Source organism: Calypte anna, chromosome 6 (genome assembly GCF_003957555.1).
Source record: "Calypte anna isolate BGI_N300 chromosome 6, bCalAnn1_v1.p, whole genome shotgun sequence".
NCBI classification, from domain to species: Eukaryota; Metazoa; Chordata; class Aves; order Apodiformes; family Trochilidae; genus Calypte; species Calypte anna.
Genome location: NC_044252.1, coordinates 20,719,856 through 20,743,746, shown reverse-complemented (window position 1 = coordinate 20,743,746; position 23,891 = coordinate 20,719,856). Strand labels below are relative to the sequence as shown.

At 40.0% G+C, this 23,891-nt stretch overlaps 1 protein-coding gene and 1 long non-coding RNA gene across 4 annotated transcripts in view; one reads left to right on the top strand and one right to left on the bottom strand.

Annotated features, from left to right (window-relative positions):
* ENTPD1 (ectonucleoside triphosphate diphosphohydrolase 1) overlaps positions 1 to 1,060 on the bottom strand; it is a 34,821-nt gene extending 33,761 nt beyond the window's left edge. Inside the window, exon 1 of one of the 3 annotated variants that reach the window (XM_008490429.2) lies at positions 981 to 1,060. Coding sequence is in view for 2 of the 3 variants with exons in the window: in XM_030453420.1 (XP_030309280.1) it covers positions 753 to 768 (16 nt within the window). In the remaining variant the exon portion in view is untranslated. Of the gene's footprint in view, positions 1 to 752; positions 906 to 980 lie in introns of those variants that run through there. The other 2 variants (XM_030453420.1, XM_030453418.1) reach the window with 2 other exon arrangements.
* On the top strand, positions 689 to 16,707 carry LOC115598536. The gene is made up of 3 exons (XR_003987716.1): positions 689 to 776; positions 971 to 1,149; positions 16,634 to 16,707. It is a non-coding gene; the product is annotated as an uncharacterized LOC115598536 (long non-coding RNA).
* Positions 16,708 to 23,891: the final 7,184 nt, after the last annotated feature.

Genomic DNA, 23,891 nt, shown 5'->3' with positions numbered 1-23,891 from the left:
GGTTTTGGCCCCAAGCCCGCCCACCGAGAGCCCCTCGCACCCAACACAGCAATTCTTCCAATTCTTCCAGCCTCAGAGCAAGCTCTTTCCACCGCAATTTCCTAATAGCCAAGACTTCCAACGACTTTTTTTTTTTATTTATTTCCTCCCCCTTCTTAGGAGTGCGGTTCTCGGCGAGTGGGGGGCTTGGCCCCGGCCTCCGCGGGCTGCAGCCGGGGAGTCACCGCCGGCTCCTTTCATGCGTGGAGCGGGAGGGAGGGAGTGAGGGTGGGAGGAAGGAAGGGAATCCCTCGCACTGACGCCGCCAAACTTCTGCCACACGCCGCCGCGGAGCCTCCGCTCTCCCCCTCTCGTCCGACTGCCCGCGGCCTCCCCCGAGCAGCCCCCCCCCGGCCACCCCAGTCACAAGTTGAACATCGTCCCTTCAGAAACGGCCAGTAGTCCAAAGGCTTGGATCTGATGCCATCCGGAGGGACACTGCGGCAAAGCGGCACCCACCCAGGCCAGCCGCTCTGCCGCGGAGCCTTCGCCCACCGCCGGCAGCGCTCGGCGGGCGCGGAGGAGGGGGACAGGCCGCCCGTGGATGCCGCAGCCACAGCTCCCTTCCGACTGAAGGAGCTCCTCAGGAGCAAGGACAGCGTCTCCCGAGCGCCGGCTGCCGCCAGCCCGTGGGCGCCCCCCGAGCCCTGCCTCCCCCCTGCCCCGGGGGTCGGGACCGCTTTTGGATGCCAGCGGTTCGCTTCTGTCCTTACCCTTTGGCTCGTCCATCAGTGCCGGTGCTCGCTCCCTCCTCCTTCTCTCTCCCCCCCACCCCCTTCCTCTCTCAGCCTCTGCCGGCTCTGAGCTGCCTCACTGAGAGGTGCTCATGAAAATGGGCGCTTTAGTGGTCCATGGCTGTGGGAGGGGTTAGTTTAACTCTACATGACTCAACCCATCTAACTTACAGGCTGACCCCCTGCTTTCCTTACAGCACGAATTACCTTAGAGCTGCCGCGTTACCAGCGCCCGGGGGTCCTCCGACGGGCCGTGCAGAGCTGGCTAGGGGTAGCCGAGGGAACGGCCACCGCTGTGGCTGGGACCGCGGACTGAACCACGGTTGGATCACCGGCTCCGAGGGGGTGGAGATGTCATTGTGGCTGCAAAGATATGGTATTTATTTCTCTTAAGGTTGCATAAGATGGGGCATATAACCCTTCACACTAGTGAGGTAACACAAAGACAAGAACCACTCTGAGAAAAGATGACCTTCCTTTCCAGATATGAGGGCCAGCTCACGGAAAAAAACCACAAAACCCCAAAACCAACCAACCAAAAAACAAAACCCCCAAAAAACAATGGAGGGAGAGAAATTTGTAGCAACTGCTGATAAAGCCACCTCCTGCACGCTCCCGCCATATAGAATGAACTCACACCTCTAGCTGCACCTCCTGGGGAACTTTAGGAAGGTGCAAATTTTTGACAGCTTGGCAGGAAGGCCTTGATGGAACACCACCATCAAACCCACTTCCCTCCTTTTATCCCTGCTGAGCTCCTGCACACCTCCCAGTCTGACTCCACAGAAACGAAAAACACAAGACAGTGCTGGAGGAGTCTCAACTTTTCTTTATAGCCTCTGGCATTCAGGGCATTTTCAGGCACCACGTGTCTCTCCATCCTACAGATCTATCAGCCTCCAAAAGCAGTTTCCTCCCTGTGTTTTTCACTTCCCTCTCAGAGTGGCAGCCACCAACTTATCAGCCACTGTGGCTCTTCCCCCTCCCCACCAGCCTTCCATGCTGGTCACCCAGAGGGTGAAGACTCTGCAGCACAGGTTACCATCACCTGTAGCCAGCAGCCATGCCCTGCCTGTGCAGCCATGCCCTGCCAGTGATGCCTGGTCTGTTCTCAGAAGCATCACTTTTACTATCTCACCCTACTGCTCCTGGAGGCTCCTCTTTGTGGTCAGAAAAGTGGACATGCTGCCCTGCAGCTGGACAACATCTAGTTCTGTGCCCACCACCAGCTTTCAGAGATCTTGCCCTGAGGAGAGGCAGGAAAAGCAGAGTTCTGATACTGAGGAACTACATTTGGACATGGGGCTGCAAATCTCTTCCATCACTGCAGCCCCACCTCAAACAAAGACCAGTTCCTTATCCTTCACAAACATTGACCTAGCCTGTATTACTGCAATCTGACAAGACAAACACCACTGTTTATAATCTTCCTGGGAACAGGAAAATAGGGATCTACAAAATAAAACAATCTGCATAATTAAGGTTTTAGTGAGTAAAATTCCTTCTGAATTATTGTAATCTTTGGCTCAAAAGCTCAGGGAGAAGTGTTTCAACAAAGTTGAAAGTGGACTGTAAGAGTTTGTCGTCTTGTTCAGAAAAACTGGGAGGGGCAGTGCAAGTAAGGGAGAACTGACTTTTCCTCCAGTGATAATTGCCCAGCATCTTAAGAGTTTAGCATGGTAGAAGTAAATGCATTGGTCACCTTGACACCAATTATTATAAGAATAAGAGTGTTGCTTAGTGGAGAAATACAACTTTGAAAGTATTCAATGTAATAAATAGAAACTGCAGAGATTTATCAGTAAGAAATACCATTTAGGTTTTTTTTTTTTTTTTTTTTAAGTAAGACTGATAAAATTACTATCACTTATGTACCAGTCAAACACTGAATTCAGCTAAGAATATCTGCTGCTAGAGTGTCATTGTAGCAAACAAAATGGTTCTATAAAAAATGCTACAGATTAAATTAAATAAATGCCACTGCAAGGCAGTTTTAAAAAACACATAATTGGAATTTAGGTATGATTTTCAGATGGCTGTGGTTCTACAGCTAGGTACTCAGGAAGCTCAGTTAGGTCAGCTTGTCAAAGAGCTCACTCTAGTCCAAATTTAACAGGTGGAATGTGTCTACAGGTCTCCCCTGAGAGACATTACTCCAAGCCATGTCTAATGCCTCTTTTGGATGCTCAAACTGACCTGATTTCATATCCTTTAAAATTGTGTATGTACCTGACAAACTACAAGAAATTCTTTTAGACGTTTGTCAGTGACAGTTGGTTTTGGTTTTTTTTTTTTTCCCCTTTGTCTGCAGAAGTTTAGTTTCAAACTGAGACAGATGAAACCTTTATGGGGAAGGGTGAGCCATCATAAGTCAGTGATCATGACACATAAGATGAAGTTCTCACCTGGAGTGTAAGGGCTGGTCTGAACTGTGGCAGCAGTTATAGATTTCTACATGTGAAAAGATTAAAGTCCTTCACAGAGCTGTGGCAAACAGTTTTCTGAGTTTAAGAGGATGTACTTCAGGTGGTGGACTGGTAAACAAGTGTATAAACAAGTTTTGCAGACTGACCTTGCATGCTATTTTGCAGCCATTCCGTTTAGGTGCAAAGAAACTGAGATAAAAAACCTCTGCCTTTTTGGCTGTGACAGAGTGGGAAAAGGTTGGACTTTGTAGGCTTGAGTGACGTGAAATGTAGACTTCCTTCTCCATAGAGGGTCAGATACAGAATTGCCAGAACAATTTGATTCTGCCTGCTGATGCTCTTGCTTTTGGACAAAACTCCGACCCGCAGTCCACAAATCAGCAAAGGACAAAAGCAGATTCCATGTCATCGTCATTTCCATAAGAAAACAAAGTAAGGAAAAGAGTAGTCCCAGAGGCAGGCATTTGTACTCAGATAAGGCCCCAGGCTGTGCTAGGAGGAAGCTTGAAGACAGAAATAAAAAAAAAGAGGAAGCCAGGGAGCTCAGTACGTAGATTACAGACATCTCGAACAGGGAGTAAGAACAGCAACACAGAGGAGTGTCACACTTCTTCCTTTTCTTCTCTTAGGACAAAGACAAGCATCCTCTGCAACTTTAAAGGAACAAAATACACTAAAATATATCTATCTTCTTCCAAGCCATAGTAAGAGCTTAATCTCAATCATCTAGCTACTCTAAATTTACACAGTTATGTTTATGTATGTCTAAAACCATGAGACTTCATAGACATCTAAAATTTGCTTTTTGGCAGATGACGTATGCTGCCTTTGGGATTCAGAAAAAAAGAGCAAGAGTGGGTGAGCACTGAGCTCCATTGCCAGAAAACAGGAGGAAAAGGAACCGAGGCACTGACTCTGGAATCCAGGGCCAGAACCTCTTGGCTTTGAGTTGAAGGAAGGAAACAGCCATAGGATAAGAGAGTCAGGGAGCCTGGGAACAAACCTCCAGACTTTAGCTTGCTGTCCATTCCATGACCAGTCTCAAGAATGATATCCAAGTCATCTGTGTCTGTGTTGCCTGGGGCATGGCCTGAAGGTGTGTATTTAGATGACTACATATCACTCTGTTTAGGTAACAGAGTAGAGAGTAGCAGCTTCAAAAAAGTTTGTGTGTAAACACTGGCTGTAGCAGAGACAGCTTGAACATTCCTCAGGCTTTCCTAGATGTTAAGTCACAGTGTACTGGCTCCTGTTACAACCTACCCATCAGCAGCCCTGGGCAAAGGGGCAGCAGGTACCCAGCTCTCCAGCCCCAGCACCTCTGTGACAGCTGATAAACAGTGAAGGCCTCCAGAAAGACAGTGAATATGTTAAGTTGCCGGGACCAGAGGGATCAAATTCTCTACAAAGGGACATTGATCCAAGTGATTAGGACAGCTTCCTTCTGGAAGCAAACACAGAAAAGAGGGGCCAAACATTAGAATAAGAAATAACCAAAACTGCTACTGATGCCAAGATTATTTTTAATTTTTTTACTGTTTTCAGCTTCTTGACCCACTCTTCTTACATTGCAATCACCTAAGACTTCCCCAGTACCTGCCAGTTTTCCCAACACAGTAGGCCAAGTCCTACCTACATCTCTAGGTTTCTCTGGAATATCTGAAGTTCAAATGCTTGATTTAAAAACTCAAAACACTTCCTTTGTGAAAAGGAAACCTCTTGGATGACTCCTCAAGAAACACACAAACAAGCTACAAACTTTACAGTATTTGTCTATGTGCACCAAGCATTATATTTGAAGAATACAGTTCTCTTAAAAAGGAAAAATTATTTTGGTATTGAGGTAAAAAGATGAGATGATCTTCAGCTTCATCTTGCTGCAAACAACTATTGTTCCTTAGCCTTAAAGTTATGAAGTGCATTATCTATAAAAATGACTTAAGTTCCTTGTCTTGGTTTAAATATTTGCAACCCTCTTTGCAGAGGATACCATTATGCTGTCTCTGTACCAATATTCAGATCTTGTAACCCAAAACCTGTATATCATCTCTAAGATAACACCTTTTTTACTGCATTTGTCCTGCACCTTTTTTTTTTTTTTTAAATTATCAGTAAACATTACTATCCTCTCCATTGTTCAGCCCTGGTACAAGTCCATTTCACTTCTTTGCTGTTTTTTAGACAACAAATCAGACCTTATCTGTATTGTCGGTTCCTCTTCCACTTTAATGTGATTTCCTCAGAGATCCCAACTACATTTGATTTTGAAGTGCCAACCATCTAGCTTATCTGTTATTCAACCACTATTCTGTCATCACCAATGTGGGCTGTTTTCTTCTCCATTCACATTAAAGTTTCATAGCCTTTGCCCATCTCTACTTATTATTTTTGTGATATAGGGATCAGATGACACTTCTACAGGCCAAGGTGTTAAACAGATATTTAGTGGTTTTGAGTGATAGTTACAAAATTGGTAACAGAGAGGTAATGAAACTGGCAAAAGAAAAAAGTGGGTTTTTTGGTTCACAGAGATTAATCAATTTTACACAGGTTTGATCCTGTTCAACAGTAACAGCTGTGAAGATGTATTTTTACAAAACAAAGGAAACAAGTTAACACCATTATTGTTTAAAATCCACAAAACTTCAGCAAAACACACACAAGCAAGTTTTCACACTTAGCCTCAGAATAACAAAAGCATCCTGAATGAGCACTGAAATGTCATTTGAAAGGAGCAATACCAAAGGCCTATTCTCTAACACCTTGAAATCCCAGTCTAGTTTACATGCTCCTTATCAAATTATCTATTAGGTGTAGCACCATAACAGACTTGCAATACCATATTCTATAGGTTTAATATACTTTCAATGCTATTATCTCATAATATCATTAAAGTCTATCACTACCTTTATTTATCATTACAGAGATACATCAACATATTAAAAGTAAAATGAGTTAATCTTCATAAGCTCTAAAATTTAGTGTAAAAAACCTGCATATCCTAAAAAGTTCACATTCATTATTATTGTTCATTACCCACGTACCTAGTTAAGAAAACAATCCCTCCTTCTGTTCAGGTTACTTCCTGCACCTGATAGTTTATCCATGTCATCTGTAAATATTCTGAACCAAATTCCAGAGGCTCTTAAATTTGCTTGGGAATTTTAATAAAACCATCACAGTTCTGAGTGTAGGCAAATCCTGCCCTGTAAATCTGCCTATCAGATCACAGTCATCATATTTACACAGCACAGAATTCTGGCAACAGAATTCTTCCTTTTCCTTCCAAACAACTGGGAACAGAGCTAGGCAAATTTATCATTATTGGGTTTTTTTTAGCAAATACACTAGTATTGGTGGTATTTCTGATTCCTTTGTTCTTTTATTCTTATGGTTTGCATCTGGTATGTATCTGGTTTGTATCTGATCTGGTATGGATATGAGTATATAGATATATACCATATAGACACAGTATAGATATGATTAGTATCTGGTAGTATTGTTTTATATAACAAGAGTGGAAGGCAATTCCTATTAAAGACTTACCAAAGCAAAAAATCTCAGCTTTCTGATGGTCCCACAAAGCAGGGAGCTCCTCCCTGGATACACAGGCCAGAGGTCTCAGGAGCAGCTGACAGCCACCTTTCTCTCTTAAGTCTCACTTTTCATATTTTGGGGCCACCAATGCACACATTTTATTAAAATAAGTGTTAAGAAAGCATAGAAAAGAAAAACAGAAAAAAATACCCTCAAAGCTCTAGGAGGATATAACAAGAAAAAAGCAAGGAAAGAAGTACCAGAAAAATCAGTGATAAATATAACATGGACTGAAAAGGGAAGACAGTGAGTACCAGTTGCTCAAACAGAACTTCAAATCTCCTCCCAATCTTAGTAAATTACATAAAGAAAATATAAAAAATAAATGAGTAGTGTGTCTATGGGCCTTGAATCATTGCTATCTTAAGACTGAAGAAACAGTTCTGTTAGTAGCTCATCTGTGACCAAAATTCATTCTTGTCCTGTTAAATCTTGACTTATCATGCAGCACATTGGTAGCTCAGACAAAAATAACCATCCAAATCACCTCAAAGCAAATACTTTCCAAAAAGAAGTGTACATTTTTAGACCAGATTAGGTCACTCATTTTTATATTTCTTCAAAGGCATAAAAGTAGACAAAATGTGGAAACACGCATCAAATGAAAAAGAATAATTTTAAAATAACTGCTTTTTCAATTTCTGAATTCAGCCTGACTACCCACTACCCACTCACTCTCTGTTAAGTGATTTGTTCTTTAATAAATGAGTATTCGCAGAGGAAAACTGGTGGCAGCACACAGACACACTGTCCATCAGATATCACTTAGGCAATAACAGAAGAGAATCATGGAATCACAGTGGCATCCACCCAGAGGGACTATCTGAAGACAGTGGTGAAAAGGGACATATCTTAAAATCTCCAACATCTCTAATTTGCATATGTTTGTTAACCATAGGCATAAATAAATCCATGATAATTCATCCCTCCTGCTTTACTGTGTTCTAGAAGCATGACATGTTCTCCCAACAGCACTATGGAAAGTAGGCTTTTCTTAGGGAAATAATTAGGCACCACTTTGTGCTGGACTATTTACTACCCCTCACTGAAAGAGAAAGCACTAAATCTTTGCAGCTGTAAAAACCTGCTGTGCTCTTTAACCCCACCTCATTTCGATACATGCTTGCACTGAGTTTATATGTTTCAATGAGCAACACAGAGAACTATCTATAGCGATGCGAGTTCTCAGATATTTTCAGACTTGCTTTCAGATTCTTACTACAAAATTTTTCTCCGTGTAGATTTATGTATACCTTACATGCCTTTGGATACAAGTATTTTGGTGTGGTCATCTCTATTTAGTCCCTGGGAGGTTTCATGTTCTCTTTTTTAGTTTCACAGATCAATAGACTGACAAAAGCAGAGAGAAAGGACAGAGACTGAAAGTCATCCTGAATGTTAGAAAGTGATATGCCTCAGTTTACAGGTGACTGACATTTATTACCTCCAGAGGTTCTAATATTTTTGCTTTATATAAAAGTCTTCACCGCATTTCAATTCTCTTTGAATTATCAGGAAAGTAACTATGTTAAAAGCAGAACAATTTTTATGTACTTGCATTGATTTATACATTTCGGGAAAAGATTAGCCTCCTTGTTTCCAGCTGCACCAAGCTTCATTCTCAATCCTAAATTGGGAAATTAATTTTTAATTTTATGAAATAGAGAATTTGTGCATATATCAGTTTGGGATCAATAGATTCCTTTATATCTGCTGCATTATAGTTTCTCTCAGTGGACTTCCTTTTCCACCACCAACTCAAAGTGGTTAACTTCAGCACTGCATTCCTTGTCCGGTCTAGCTCTGTACTGAAGATACAGATCTACCCTCTCTACTAAATATGTCCATATAATTTAAAATCACATGTACCTTTTTCTCCTTGAGCTGCTTATCTACCAAAACATACGCTTTAATCATTTGGCACTCAGGAAACAGCCTCCACCCACTTTCTCCATGAACACAGCTACAACTTGGCATCCAGTTTGAGCTACCATTAGTACTGTTACTGTTTTTCCATATAATCTCTCAAGTGTCTTCGCCTGCTTAAATGTGTAGGTATATTTGTATCCAACAGTCTCAGTTCTAGGAGAAGCTTTTCTACATCTCACAGCACCATCAGATAGCTGAGTCTTTTCAAATTGAAAATATTTTTTCTGAAGTTAAATATTGTAGCATCTAACATTCTGTCATTAAATCATTAACTCTTCAAATCCTCAAAGTGTCTGTCTATGAGACCATGAATAGCTGATTTAATATAATTTATTTTGTTTAATAAATTATTTTCTACAATAGCTATTTCAGTTTTTCAGTATTAAAATTGTATATATGAAGTAGTTATTTCAGTATTTCTCCCAAGCCACCTTGGAAAAAAGGAAGATACAAGGAGGATGGAAATGTGTGGGTAGGTATGGAGAAGGAAAGATTTAGGTCTGAAAAATATTCCCAACTGAAAAGATTTATGAAGGAGTAGACAAATATGCTTGACTGTGCTTTTAAGGAATTCCTGGAGAATTGCTTCTCCAAGGAAACTTACTCAGTTTCCTTTTCTAACAAGTTCAGCACCTCAACCAGTTCAGTTACAAAGTATCAGACTCTAGAGTCAGTTTCATTTCAGGTCAGACCTGACTATTTGTGCAGTACACAAGCGCAATCCCTCCATTTGGAATAAGGAATTAATAACCTAGCCAGATTCTGCTGGTGGTATTTCCAGTGGGAACCAGTGGGAACTGCAGTTCATGGAACAGAAAGCTCATATGGTTATTGGCATCCTTGGGTGACACTGAGTGAGGAGGGTGCCAAGGCTGGAGAAGGACCAGCCCTGCTCCAGAAGGGATGCAGAACTCCAGGCTGCTGCCTCCAGACTCATTCCCTGCCAGTACTACACCCAGCAAGGCTCTGCCAGGGATGAATAACAGATGAAGAGAATAATTTGTAAGCAGATATTAATCTAAAAACTCTGCAGGACAATTATTTGACACATGTCACAGTCTTACTGTCATACTTTCAGTGTAGTAGTTCTCTTATCTGCATCAAAGGCCTTCATATGGCCTAGCTCTTAGGAATTAAATAATTAAACATTAAAATACAACATGCAAACAAGAAAATTCATGTCTTCAGCCTTCTGTGAAACTATCTGAACTGAGAGGAACAACAGTTTCATTCACTTAATAATTTTCAGTCTACTACTTAAAAGACTTTGAGGAAAGAAAATAATCTAAAAACCTAATTCAACAAATAATTCTGGTTTCAAGCCTGTTAAGGAAAGTAAAATTTCCAGCTTCTTAAAACAGATTATAAATTTCGTATTTAAGGTTTACATGGAGCTTCTTTCACTAAATTGATAGCTGGTCTTTAAAGACCTGAGTGTCAATAAGGAAAAGTTTGGAGCAATGCTAAAGGCCACAAAAGGAAACAACTGTCTGCAGAATTTACTGATTTCACTTTTACTGTTCCTTCTCACATTGAGCAGATTTCCGCTAAACTCAGCTGTGTCTGCTGGAACAACATTGCATCACACAAAATTTAACATGCTAAAAATATATCCTGTAGGTATAATCTTAATTATGCCTAGGTTAAAAAGATTTTGTAACCTTGGAGATAGAAAACTGTGTGGAAGTGGTTATTTTTAGCACCAAGGAACTTCTCCAAGCAACAATACCACACTGGGTAAAAATATACTGGGTCAGTACACTTTGGAGATTTCAGATGCTTCATCCTCTTATGGGCTAAACTACACTACGATTAAAGTATGTTACCCTGCAAATTTTTTTCCTGATTTTTACTCCATAACCAAAGAAATTACACAGAGATGCAGTTATACAGATGGTGCAGGACTGTCAAGCATACTATCTTTATGAACTGAGTTTGGCTCAATAAAAAGTCAGTTTTCCACTTGTTTTCAAGACAACCATACACTGCTTTAAATATAATTTGTAATACTAGGAGCAGAAGCTGCAAGTGACAGCCTGAACTTGAAGGAGATTCTCTTTTCTCAGTTTCTTTTATAATGAATATGCCAAACTGGTGTGCTGTAGCAAACACTGGAGCATGTCAGCTCTCTCCAACTCCTCACTGGGTAGTGAGTGCAACTGTGTAAGTGTGTGTAATCATTGGAGGAAATAATTAAAAGTACTGTGTAAGTAGGTATCTGTTAATAACAGCTTGCATATATTAATAGCAACTCCACAAAGAAGAAATTAATCTAATATTGGTGGGGATGTCCTTGACTTGATTCCCTACCAGGGAGATGCACCACATAGTGACACTTGCCTAATTTTTGTTATCTTTGGAAAAGAAACCCAAGCGCACAAAAGTTTCCTACCTTAGAGCAAATGAATTTTAAGTTTGAATACTTAGTGACAAAGCCTACATGAAAACCAATGCAATGAAGATTCGTTAATAAGATTTAACAAAAGTACCTATGTGGATATCAGCCTTTAATCAGACTTTAAGGCAGATTAGTTTAAATGCACGCAAAATTAAATACCTAATAGGAACAATAATGTTCTTTGTGGCAGGAAAAGGTTTTTTTTCCTCTGAGTCTTGGAAGATTAGCCCCAGTCTGTTCTCCTGCTCTTTTGTTCTGAGTGCTTTTCATGATTATTTTTTATACTCTGTTTCAAAGAACAGTCTGGAATTCAGTGAGAAGCATTACCTACCACTGTGACACAGGCCTGCCTAGCAGTATGAAATAGGAAAATGCGTTTTCTTAAAGCAGCCTCTCTCACTTAAACTTAGAGAACTTCTGGAATAGCTGTCAAGGGACTACATTAACGTGTACAAACTTAGTCAGCCTCCAGCTGTTAGTCTTTTCTTCTATAATTCCCATTGCCACTCTTCAGTTCCTGCCCCAGTGTTAATTTTGTTAATTTTTGTTTTATTCTCAGTGTTACTTTCCTTTGCTCCCTCCCCCCACCTATTGGTTGCTCCTTCCATTTAACTGCTCCCTTCTCTCACTTTCTAGTAGTCCTTTTTTCTTAAAAAAATTACTTTGTTTTCATTTTTTTTTCTGTATTTTTACATCAGGCTTTGCAACATCTCCTATTTGTTACATTGGTGTGCTTTTATGTCTAAGATATTCCAAATAAAATGTTCCTAAACTAAGTTTTATTTTAGAAAAAACAATAATATAGCTTTAAATTTTTTCCAAATGTAGTCTACAAGACTAAGTTAAATGTGATATAATTTGCAATATACTAGAGTATTGTATAATTTGTGTAGTAATCTATCATCACTGCTTTACATGATTGCTGATAACTGACACCTGGCAAACAATTTGCACATATTTAGTATATTTATGTCTTGAAACACAACAATAATAGCAGAAACAGAAAATTATGGTAAGTTGAAAATATATTGCATAGTGTACTCATTTATGAAAAGTGTCTGTGGCTGCATTTCTCATTTAGCAAGACCTATAATAAAGAAAATAATTCAAAAGCTTCTGTGATGATTTAATGTTCAGCTGCAGTAAGCTAGAATTTACTGTCTCATAGTTCTCATACTATTTGCTAGTGTTCTAATATCTGCAGTCATTTAAACTATAGAATATTATTCTTATCCTCATTAGTAATTCATTATTTATTTGAAGGAGACCATTGCAGCTTTTTTCCCTCATCATTTTTTCACCCCAAGGTGTGAACCCAAAAGTTCTGTAGATTTATCCTATTTTCAGTTGACTTTCTGAGGCACAAGAACTACAAAACACAGGAATGCAGTCCTTAAAATTATTAATTTAAACCCACATTTTTGTAAGACTCCTAGTAAATGAGAATTCTTATTGGAATCCTTCTATCACCCCTTTCTGGTGGAAGTTGGATATTTTTGATCCATCCTTTAAGTTTGATTTATCAGAAGACAACTTGACCCTACCATAAATTTATAAAAGGGAACAATGGGTCCCTTTGCTGGTAATAAGTATCATCCCTCAAGACTCACCCACTTCTTCTCAGAATCCCTTTTTTACCTTGCTTTCATTTCAGAATCCCTTTACAGGTAGTCGTCTGTACTTGTAACATCCTTGTGAATCCATCAGCCAAGCAACTCTTGAATAAAAATCTTCCTTGAGTCCTTCCTTCAATTACTGTTTTTAATCAGGAAATCTATAAATGTACCTTACCCTCTAAGGAACAGTTAGCACAACTATAAAAAAGAAAGAAGCAAGCATAAACAAGGCAAGCAACAAAAGAAATCTTGCAACACAAAATCCTAATGCTAACCAGCCAAATGCTGTCCCACAAGCACTTCTCACTCTGTCCAGATCTTACTCTCTCAAACGCAATTCAAAAAATCTGAATTCAAGAGCAATTTGGGAGTTCAGCCAAAACCAGCACAAGAGCAAAATAATACTGGTCATTCAGGCTGGAGCTGGAAACTGGAAATAAAATGCAGCCAAGTCACCTCTGAGTGCCACCTCATAGGACACTGACTGCAGGAACTGCTGCCACAGGGCCACTGTGGACTAAGAAGCTGAATCCAAATTACTTTTGAAACAAACAGCTTAAAACTGAGATTCACTGAGATAGTTTATGTAAAAAAGAAATAAATATCCTGCTATTGTCTTAAATGTTCTTACAAAGGCAGAAAAATTACAGAATTAAGCTGGTCTTTGTCTGTTTCTTTAGTCTCCTAAAGTATGTCTATAGCCTTTTTTATTTCCTCTGCAGAAAACAGAAATAAAACCAAAAACCCAGATAGTGGAATGGAATATTGTGATTTCTTGTGATATAACCACATGCCTCTATCAGACCCGTGGTCTTTTACAGACTGGGGAAGCATGAGAGCATTTGAGAAGCATCTCCAAATCACAGCAAGGATCAATACAGGATTGCCTGTACTTCTCTCAGTTGTTCACAGCTGTTTAAAGCCTCACCATCACTAAAATATTCTTTTTTAATCAGAGTAGCATTTTCGCCATTTCTTGGGAATAAATAAGTATCCCTTCAGAATGTAAATGACTTTCCAAGGAAACTCAGAAAAAAGGAGCTTGCCTAGGGCTGTGCAAGCATTCTCATTGGAGAGCTGCCAGAGCACCTCTGCAGCGTGCCCACATGGGCTGTAGCTATAAGGACACAGAAGTGTCCTACAGCTCATCTTCTGCAAGCACTCCTGTCTCTCACTAACAGATGACAATAGCCAGATCTCATCTGTGGTCAATGAGCACCTGTGGGTACACAGACCGTTGTCACTCACTGTTTTTCTGCAATGTGGGTATAGTCTCAGACTTGGCATAGCATGAAGCATCCTGGGAGCAATTTAGTCCATGTCCTTTGGCAACTCCATGCTGCAAAACCCTCCTGGGTTGAGGGCTGACCTGCAGGTTGGCCAAGTCAGCGGTGCAAATGAAATGGTCAGAAACACATGGGAGAGATCTAGCCAGATTTTTTTCTATCTTAGTTTGTGCCATTGCTTGCTGCCAAAGCAATTCCCAAATGTTTTGATGTGTGAACTCTTACCTGACATACTCAAACCTGTTTCAAGATTTTCCTCCATGCTGGTTGCCACAGTAGACACCAGCAGAGCACAGCAGCATCAGGGGTGACATGACACTCTTGCCTCTTTACACACCGTTTTCTGTTTGGTTTTTTTTTTTTTTTTTTAGTGAGTTTTGGCCCTATGGGAGCTATGAAACACTGGGTCTACCTCTGCTTCAGTCTGGCTCACTCCAATAACCTGCACTTAAGTTCATCACTTAAAGTTGATGTCGATTATAGCTGGCCAGTTGGAGGGTGATATTTGGCTTGGTAATTTTTGAATGTGGAAACTTGCTTGAGGTTTTCCAATTTACTTGTGGAAAACAATCGATGGATTTAACAAAGTTTACTTTACCCTGTAAAATATTTTTATTTGCAACAGGATTTATCCAATCGTGGATAACCTGCGCAATAGCGTCCAAAGATAAATCCACCCCTCGGTCACGAGCCCATCAATATGTTCCATCCCTGCCTTGATGACCTGAAGCGTTGTGGGCCTATCTGGCCAAAAACAGTTCACCTTTATGGTCCCAGTCCAGATCTATTTGGAACACTTGAGCAGCCTCATCTGCTTGGTGGTTGTTTTGATCCATGCACATGGATTAAAGTGCATGCCACTGGTAGAAATGAAAAAAGAATTATGATGTTTTGTCTTGTGAAGACAAGTCTCATTTGAGATTTTTCCACCATTCTGTCCCTCATAGGCATGCCTACCTATGCAAAGTAGGCATTTCAGACCTACTTTGGGTAGTTCCTAAAAAGCTTATTGCTTTCCTGTCACAGACTGGGAATTACTTATTTACTGTATTACTCTCAAGTACCTCATAAAAATATAATTACTACTTATGCTTAAAAGCCTCACTGTCTGATTTGAAAGGAAACTAGGTAGTAGCTGGCTTTCCTCTCCTCTTGCCACAGCAAATAGAAAGTAAACAAAATATGGCTGCAGACAAACTAGAAATATGGCAAGAATTTTACTGTAAGCATGATCCTATTTTCTTTAAAGAGGTGATGGCAAAAGTAAAGAAAAAAGCTGTTGCATCTGACACAGCTTCCTAGCCTATGGAAACTTAAATATCTGGGGCTACTTAAGGCTCTGAGGATGTTTATTGTTGAATGTTACCACTCAGTGAGCTGCAGGATTTGTTTAGCTCACAAATTCAAAACTTCTTTGATGTGCACTATGCCAAAATACTAATTCTCCACTGAAAAAGCAGAAAAACTAAATTATGTATATTTACATCACACTGCAGAAACAGGAACAATATATATTTTTTTTTTTCATTCTTGACACTAGAATGCTAGGGGAGACATTATTACAGTGTTCCAGTACTTAAAAGGTGGCTACAAAGAATGTGGAGACTCCCTATATACAAAAAGTCATATGGAAAAGATGAAGGGCAATAGGCACAAGTTGCTCCTGGGGAGATTCCAATTGGATACAAGAAGTAAATTTTTCACCATGAGGACAGACAAACATTGGAATGGTCTCTCAGGGAAAGTTGTAAGTTCCCTCACTTCGGAAAGTTTTAAGTCTCAGCTCAACAGGGTGCTGAGACATCTCATATAAACTATAGTATTATCTAGGCGGGTTGGACCTTGGGGTCCCTTCCAGCCTGACATTCTGTGATAAAATATAAGCAACAGAAATAGTTTTCCCCATAGCCTAGGCAGTAGTTTCATTAATATAGGGAGAAGGGTTCATTTCAATTGTTTCATTCTAAGTTACAGAACACTTTAACATGTTAACTGCTTGCTCTGTAGAATTAGGTCAGAGTTTCCTCATGTGCCTACAAAGACAGAAATCCCACTCTGAACTATTTGAACACCATCAAAATTCACACAAACAGAATTATTCACATAATAGAGGTGATTAGATAAGGGACATGTAAAGACAGCTACAATGAAATAGTCATATAAAGCTCCAGAATGAAATAAACCATTGCACCCGTAAGTAACATTGGCTACAGCCTGAACCCATCAGTAATCAATCCTGCAGAGAAAGATTAAAATTTTACATTAATCCACATAATTTCAGCATCAGTTCATAGCTACTAAACAACTTTGTGTGTATGGCTCGTCATCTGTCCTGAACTTGCATATATACAGCAACCATTTTAAACAAAGCTGTGGCAGTGTAATATATAAACGCTATAAACTGCGTGTGCCATTATGCTCACCTCCAACTCTTCATGTCTATCGAGGCAGCAAAACCCTCCAGCTCTTTAGAAAATGTGTTTTCCTTAAAAGCTAAAACAAATGGTGCTTTACTGGGGTTGGAATTGCCATCCCTGGTAATAGTCTCCACATACCCTGTCTTAGTCAATCTCTCTCATGACTGAAGTTCTTCAATTGTTATTTACAGATACTGCTGTATGCATCTCACCTGATTTAGATCTTGTTAAATGAATGACAAGTCAATGTGATCCCACATCCTAGGCTAGGAGCCCGCAGGATGACAGCACATTTGCTCTACAACGAGGAAGGCTTCTGGAGCAGAGGAGGGTTTGAGGATGGTCCCACACTGCCACCCTCAGCAGCAACAGCAAACTGTCGTTAGTACAAACACTTTGCTCTCAATAAAGATTTAAATTGTTTTTATTTTGCTTTGAGTGGGTAATAAACGTGAATCCCATCCACTGTTTGTCACAACCAGAAGCAGCATTACACTTGCAGGAAATATAAAGATGAAGTACCTGCACCAGTTAAATTTACTCCACTTGAGTATGGGAAGACAATAGGTTCTGATGATGTGATGAGCAGCTATCATGGTAAGCGTTCTGTCTTACCAGTGTACAGGTTCAATATGGCTTTTTCACAGATACACAGTAGTTGACAATGAGTAAAAAAACTGCATGATTTTTCTCTTTTTCCCCCCCTGGTTATTTAGACACACACTCAGCAAAACCTATGTTGTATAGTATGTATTTGATTTTAAAATATTGCACTAAATATCTTATTGACTTAAGGCACTTTAGAAGTCATCCTCTGTACTTTAAATACTACATACAGGCATTAAGGCCTATGACTTCCACCCATTACACAAGAGACTCGCAGCCAGAGGAAGGCTAGAACATCATGACATCCATTTCTTTATAGGGCTCTGCAACTATCAATTGGAATACTTTCAGGAATGCAGGGATTAAAGTGCATGCCATTGGTAGAAATGAAAAAAGAATTATGATGTTTTGTCTTGTGAAGACAAGTCTCATTTGAGATTTTTCCACCATTGTGTCCCTCTAACTCTGCCTGGACTATATCACTGCTTACAGCAAACTATTCAATGCCAAATGGATTGCTTGTGTTCTCCAAAGGACCACTGAGGCAGCTGCTGAAAATTGCCTGTTACTGTCTTTGGCTGGACACTTCCAATTTTCTCCTGGCAAAACTCCTAGGAGAAGCTGGGCAGTTTATTTTGAGTGCATTGTTACTCAAAGAAGAAATTTTCTTCTAGAAATTTTGCTCCACGTCAGAAAGCCTTACACAGACATATTCCCATTCAAAAATAATGTTGTCATCATCTACTTAAAATGAGCTTGTGGAAGTTTAACTTTATCAGCTATCAGTCTGAATACTCCTTTTGGGTTAATGTTTTACATAATGGCATTTTATAAACAGCATATTCGTAAGACAGACTTAACTGAACTTTACATTTTAACTTTATAAGTTTAAGAGATCATAATTCAAGGGATGTTTAATTGGCTGTTATGCCATGCATAATTCTACAGCAAGTGAAAACCTGACAAGTGCCTATTAGAAATATTTTTTCCAGATTCATAACTAATTTTAAAAAGAAATATTGGAGAATCTTTTTTTGTGTTTATACACAGCTCCTAAGCCTTATCAATAAATATCAATAAAATAATTTAATAATAAGTCTACACTTAACATCACAAGTAGGGATTAGATTATAGGTATAGTGCACAGCCATAATAGAAATAAAATTTGTCTTAACAGTTTCCTCAGTATACCGTTAGAACTGTTAAGAGAACATTAATAGTAATTAAGAATACATTAATTAAAGTAGTCTGTTCCAATCCAAACCATTCTATGATTCTGCGAAGTTCTCCCTAACTATTGTATCTTTAATGTCATTGAATAGAACACAGTGAAATAAACTAAACCATAAACATATGGTACAAAGTCATAGTACTGTACAATTCCATTTGGGCTGGAAAAAATATTTTCTGAGTTTCAGTATTAAGTCATTAATTGTTTTAGTCTTGCTCATAGCACAAAGCAAGTATGGCTTAAAAAATGAAATCTTCAACATATTTTTCCAGTTTTTAGTAGGCCTCATGCAGAGTTAATAATAAAAAAGATTATTACATTCATGGACACTGGTGGCAACTTCAGGTAGACTGAGTATGGGCAGGAGAGAGTACAGAAAGTGGCACTTTTCTAACAGCTGCTTCTTTCATGAGGAAATGTAGAAATGGTCCACTAATCACCCCTAATTCTTTTTTGGGAAGACAAATGAGCCTTTTACTCCAATTTGGCTTTACAAAACAACAAATTTGTCTGGCTGGACAGTCAGAGTGAGTCTGGTACCTCACAGATCCTGCTGGTCCTGCTGACAATTGGGGCTCACTGTACTCCAGCGTATTTATCCTACCCCAAGTAACAGCCAGGCCATTGAGGTCATGATGCACATCAGTAATGTCTGTACAGCTCCCTGGGTCAATGAGGATCATGCAGCTACTTCTTGATGTCTCACTTGTACACTTGTTAGAGGCTTTTTGTTATTGAGAGCTGAGCATATAGAGTCTGCTCATGATAAAAGTGACCATTTCAGAGCCAAGAAAACCTATCAAGTCTTTCAAAACAGCCTAGTCAGAGGCTTACACATTTCCACTGCCCTGGTAGCAAACTAGAAAATCACATATGATGCAAGACTAGCACAAGCATGCCCATTCTTGACAGTCTCTGTTAATCCACCTCGCCTTTCAAGAACTGACAGCATCATACAAAGAAAATCAATTACCTGAGATAATCAAATCCACTGTCTTCATCTCAGCTTTCTCATTCGTTTAATCTAATTCTTGAGTATTGACATTATTCTTGGCATAATGGAAACACAAGTACTTCATTAAAGCCAGCACCTGGGCATATTCAGTAGTGTAGCAGTAGCTAACAAAGCAATGACAAATGCAGCTTTGCTGTTGGGAATCAACTGACATGTGATGCAGCCAAAAATATGTGCTTCTCAAAACAGCCTTTAAAGAAACACTGGTTCTGGGTGAAGGTGCCTTGCTCCTGGGAGGATTTTACCATGCAGTGCTTTGTCACTCCATGGGAAAAATAAAGGTTAGCATAATGCCCAGAAGCTGTGATTGGAGCTGAAAATGTTCAGGTGCAAAATGCCTCCTGGCTGCTTCTACCAGCATCTCTCAATGTAACAGAGCCATAGTTTTCCAGGCTGAAAGGTGGGGGAGGAGGCTGCAATTTCAGTACAAACAAGCTTTGATTTCAGCATATGAGTAATCTTACAAGAGGTCAGATTAACATTAAAATAACCCACTGAGCCTCAGTAACTTCACTGAAGAAAGAAGCAAATTGTTAATTAAGTTCACTTGACAAGCAAAGGCTTATCAAGAGAAGAAAAATTTCAAGCCCAGATGAAGACAGCAAATACTTAATAAAGTATTATTGTGTTTTATGTTACTGTAATTCTTGCTACAGGTCATATTCAAAGAATCTGTTGTATGACCAGGCAACAAGATAAAAAAGGGAAGATATGAATTCTTAAATTCAAAGCCACTTTATATTTTCATTATTTTTCACAAAGATAATCCGGAATGGTTGCAGAGTGTGTAGCTATCAGGTCACTAAGTATTATTATAATTAAAAAGGCCACTATATGTGCAGTCTATAGTAGGAGCAAGAATGTAGACTTCCATGGAAAACTTTAGTATTTGAGAGTAGACCTTATCAGTTATTAGGACAGTAACTGACTCATCCTCTACTTACCAAAATTTCTAGTAATCAGAAAACTTTTCTCCTAAAGAATTCTAAGATGGAGCACAATTTATGGTGTTGTTTTCATCCCTTTCACTATATTAACTGAATAATTAGAAATTTTCATAGTAATTTCAAATCAATGCCCTGTAATTAGACTTTGAAAGGCCTCAACATTATTGCCTGTTAGCTCATTCAAATGGGAAGACTTAAGTAAAATCTAAAGGTCCATGGCTATTTTCTCGCTTTTTGCTTTGCATTTAGCTTAGGTACAAAATTGTATTATTTGGTTTCATTTTCAGGTCCTCACTCAACCTGCATTTATTCAGAACTCACTTGGTATTCCCAGCATTTGCACTTACATTAATATGTCCAAAATAACGATCGATAAACAGCAGTGTAATCAGCTTTAAAAATGGCAACATTTTGTTTTATGATATGCCACATTGCGAAATATCTAATGTATAAAGATGATGCCTAAAATGATATTGCTAATACTTATAAGGGTTACATGTTACTGGGCAAGTAGTTTAAGCACAATGAGTCTTCAGATCAGATTTTAACATGTCTTCAGGAATCCTTGGTATACCAGAAGATCACTATGTTTTCTATTGTTCTTGGCATTACAGGTATTGAAGTCATTACAGCTTACATCACTGTTTCATCAATACTGTGGATGTTACAAGCCTCTCAGGTTACAAACCATAAGGTAAATCTAAGAAAACCCCAACTTACCCAACATGGGCACCAATAGAGATGCAGAAGGATAAAGGCACAGAGGATTTAAACAGCTTCTTAATGCAGTCATCCAGATTTTTTGTGTTCAAGAAGTCTTTTCTGCAAGCTGTTCTCTGGAACAATTTCACTGCTCTTTACCAGCCTGGGGATGGAGTCAGCTGATTGCCCCAGTCGATGAATGGCTCTATTCAAAGACTTAAGCTTTGGGTTAATAATTGAGCCGTCTCATTCTGGGGCTAGCACAAGGGCAGGTGGCAGGTTCAGTGCCTCAGAGGTCCCACTGCTGCAGGGAGTGCAAAGGGGACAAGGGCTTAGCAGAGCTGGCCCTCAAGAGGAGAGTTCTGCTTCCGTGCATGGGCACAGACTTCTATAAGCCAGTTGCTGATCAACTATTATAGCCCTTTCTAAGCGTGCAATCACCCCAACAGAAAAAAATGAGAACCGTAGGCTCTCTAAGGATCAATATGAGCTCAAGAAGAAGAAACTAACATAAGCTTTAGTTTTATATTATCAGGTTTTACCAGCAGCCTTAGGATTTCGGGCCATGGTAATTAATTATTAGCACTGTCATTTACTTGCTTGTCTCCAACAGATGCTATGGCCCCGGTGCTTCTTCATGTGATCTGGAGTCCCAGTGACTGCCTCTGCTCAGGGCTCATATATAGAGACAAGGATGAGTGATGCTTAAGTTTTTCAGATGCATCTGAACTTTCTCAAAGCCTTGAAATTCAGGCAGGTGCTTAATTCTCAATTTCTTAAGATATTGTTTGTCAGAGTTCTCCAGTTGAGCACTGGGAACTGGAACAGGAAACAACATGTTAAAGCTTTGAATTTTCAGACAGAATATTTTCAATCAGTTAAAATTATGACTTCTAATTAGTGGGAACATGAAATAGGCTTTAAGAAGTAAGTAGAAAGAGATCCCTAGAAATTTAAAGACTTCTACTGTCCATTAGATATAATCTGTGCTTGGAGTACTATTGGGAATAATAAACAAACAACACCACCGTTTCCGTGCTAGTTGGTAATAGAATCATCTTTAAAGCTGTTCCCTCCATTCTAATGTGTGAAAGGCCATGTGAGACCAAATTTACTGATTGTCCCAGTTGCAGCTGTTTTACAATAGAAACAATCAGGGATTTTTTTTTCTACTGTCTTTCTTTCTGCTTGACTGATGAAAGATAAACACTATACATGTTACATGGCTAGACTGTTCAAATGAGATACAGAGGGGAAATACCCCAAAAGACACATTTAGCAGTTGGATCGATATTCAGCAGTTGCAGTGAATACAGAATTTTACATTTCTCTAATTTCTCCTGCTCACAGATGCAGTAACAAATAAGACCTTTAGGCAATAACAGTAGCAGAAGGCACACAATAGTATGGAAATGTGCTCCATTTTTTAAATCATGGGGAGATGTGGTTTTCCTCTCCTGTTCTGGGCCTCAGACCTTCCCGTGTTCTTTAGCTTGGGGGGACCTTCCAGTATAGTCACAGTAGACACATGGTATCAGAACAGTCTCTTATAAAAACATGTCAGTAACTAATTTCAAGTTAAGAAAAATTACAGAGTAGAGGTTTCAAATTAAAAAGAGGACAGGTTCAGACTAGATATAAGAAAGAAATTTCATATAATGGGGATGGTGAAACACTGGAACATGTTGCCCAGAGAGGTGGCAGATGCCCCATCCCTGGAAACGTTCAGTATCAGGTTTGACAGGGCTCTCAACAATCTGATCTGGTTGAAGATGCCTGTGTTTACTGCAGGGGGATTGTAGCACACAACCTTTAAAGGTCCATTCCAACCAAAATAATTCTATGCTTTGCTGAAAAAGCAAAGAACAGATTTTTACTTCTGACATGAACTGAGGTCAGCATATGCTAAGAGGAGAAACCTGAGGGTCCTTGCAGCTAGGAGATTCAGGGTTGGGACCTCTCAGCCTTTGCCTTCCTTAGCAGTTGTCAACTCTTTATTCTCATAAACAGCACTAATAGTTGAAACTCAGGTCATCAAAACCATCTTTCTCCTCCTCCACAGCCTGGACCAGCAATACCATATTTTGGTACTGGTGATACTGATCTTGTGTAGGAAGATTCCCACTTCCTCTCCTCTCTCTCCACCTTTCCTCATACTGTACCTTCAGTCAATGATTTCTGACAGCAGATCTTAAACTCTGTCAGAAGTTTCTTCCCCTAACACAGCCTGGGTTGGGAAGCACATACTCTAAGTAGTTTCCTTGTTGTGTTTTGTGGAATGGTATTTCCCCAGAGAAAGTGATACCTTTATCTATCCACAAGCTGCAAACATCTTCTGAAGTGTGAGATCAGACAGGAAAGAAGCATCTGCAAAACTAACATTTTTGTTCTAGTCACTACAAGGCTCAAATGGTGTTGAGGGCTCCCAGAGCAATCCCACATCAAAGCAATCCCGCATCAAATAGAGAACAAGAGCGAACACTTCTACCTAGCATTGCTGGGATGTGATTACCACAAGAAGGAAAAACAGGCAATAAACAGAAAATTTTATGCAAGTTCTGCTACAGAGGCATGGCAGAAAAAAAAGAAGCAGTAAGAAGCGCTGCAACGGATTTTTGTCTCTCAAGGATCCTTGACCACTTCTCTGTCCAGCATCGTTTCCTTCAAAAACACTACGAACTGAAAAGGTGTGAGAGTAAGCAAAGGAGCGGCAGGGAAGAAGCTGCTTATAGGCTGCTTAGAGCCACTTATGGGGGCTTAAGCTAGCTACAGAGGGGGGGCTTTTTTCCGCCGCCGTCTCCCTCTGTCTCCCCCTCCTGTCCGGGGGCGGGCTCGAACCCAGGGCTCACGGCGCCCCGCAGTGCTCGGCCGGCTGCGAGGCTGCTCGGAGGTGGCCGCGGAGCTCCGTCCCCCGCCGCGGAGGGGCCGCGGCCCAGCCCCAGCTGCAG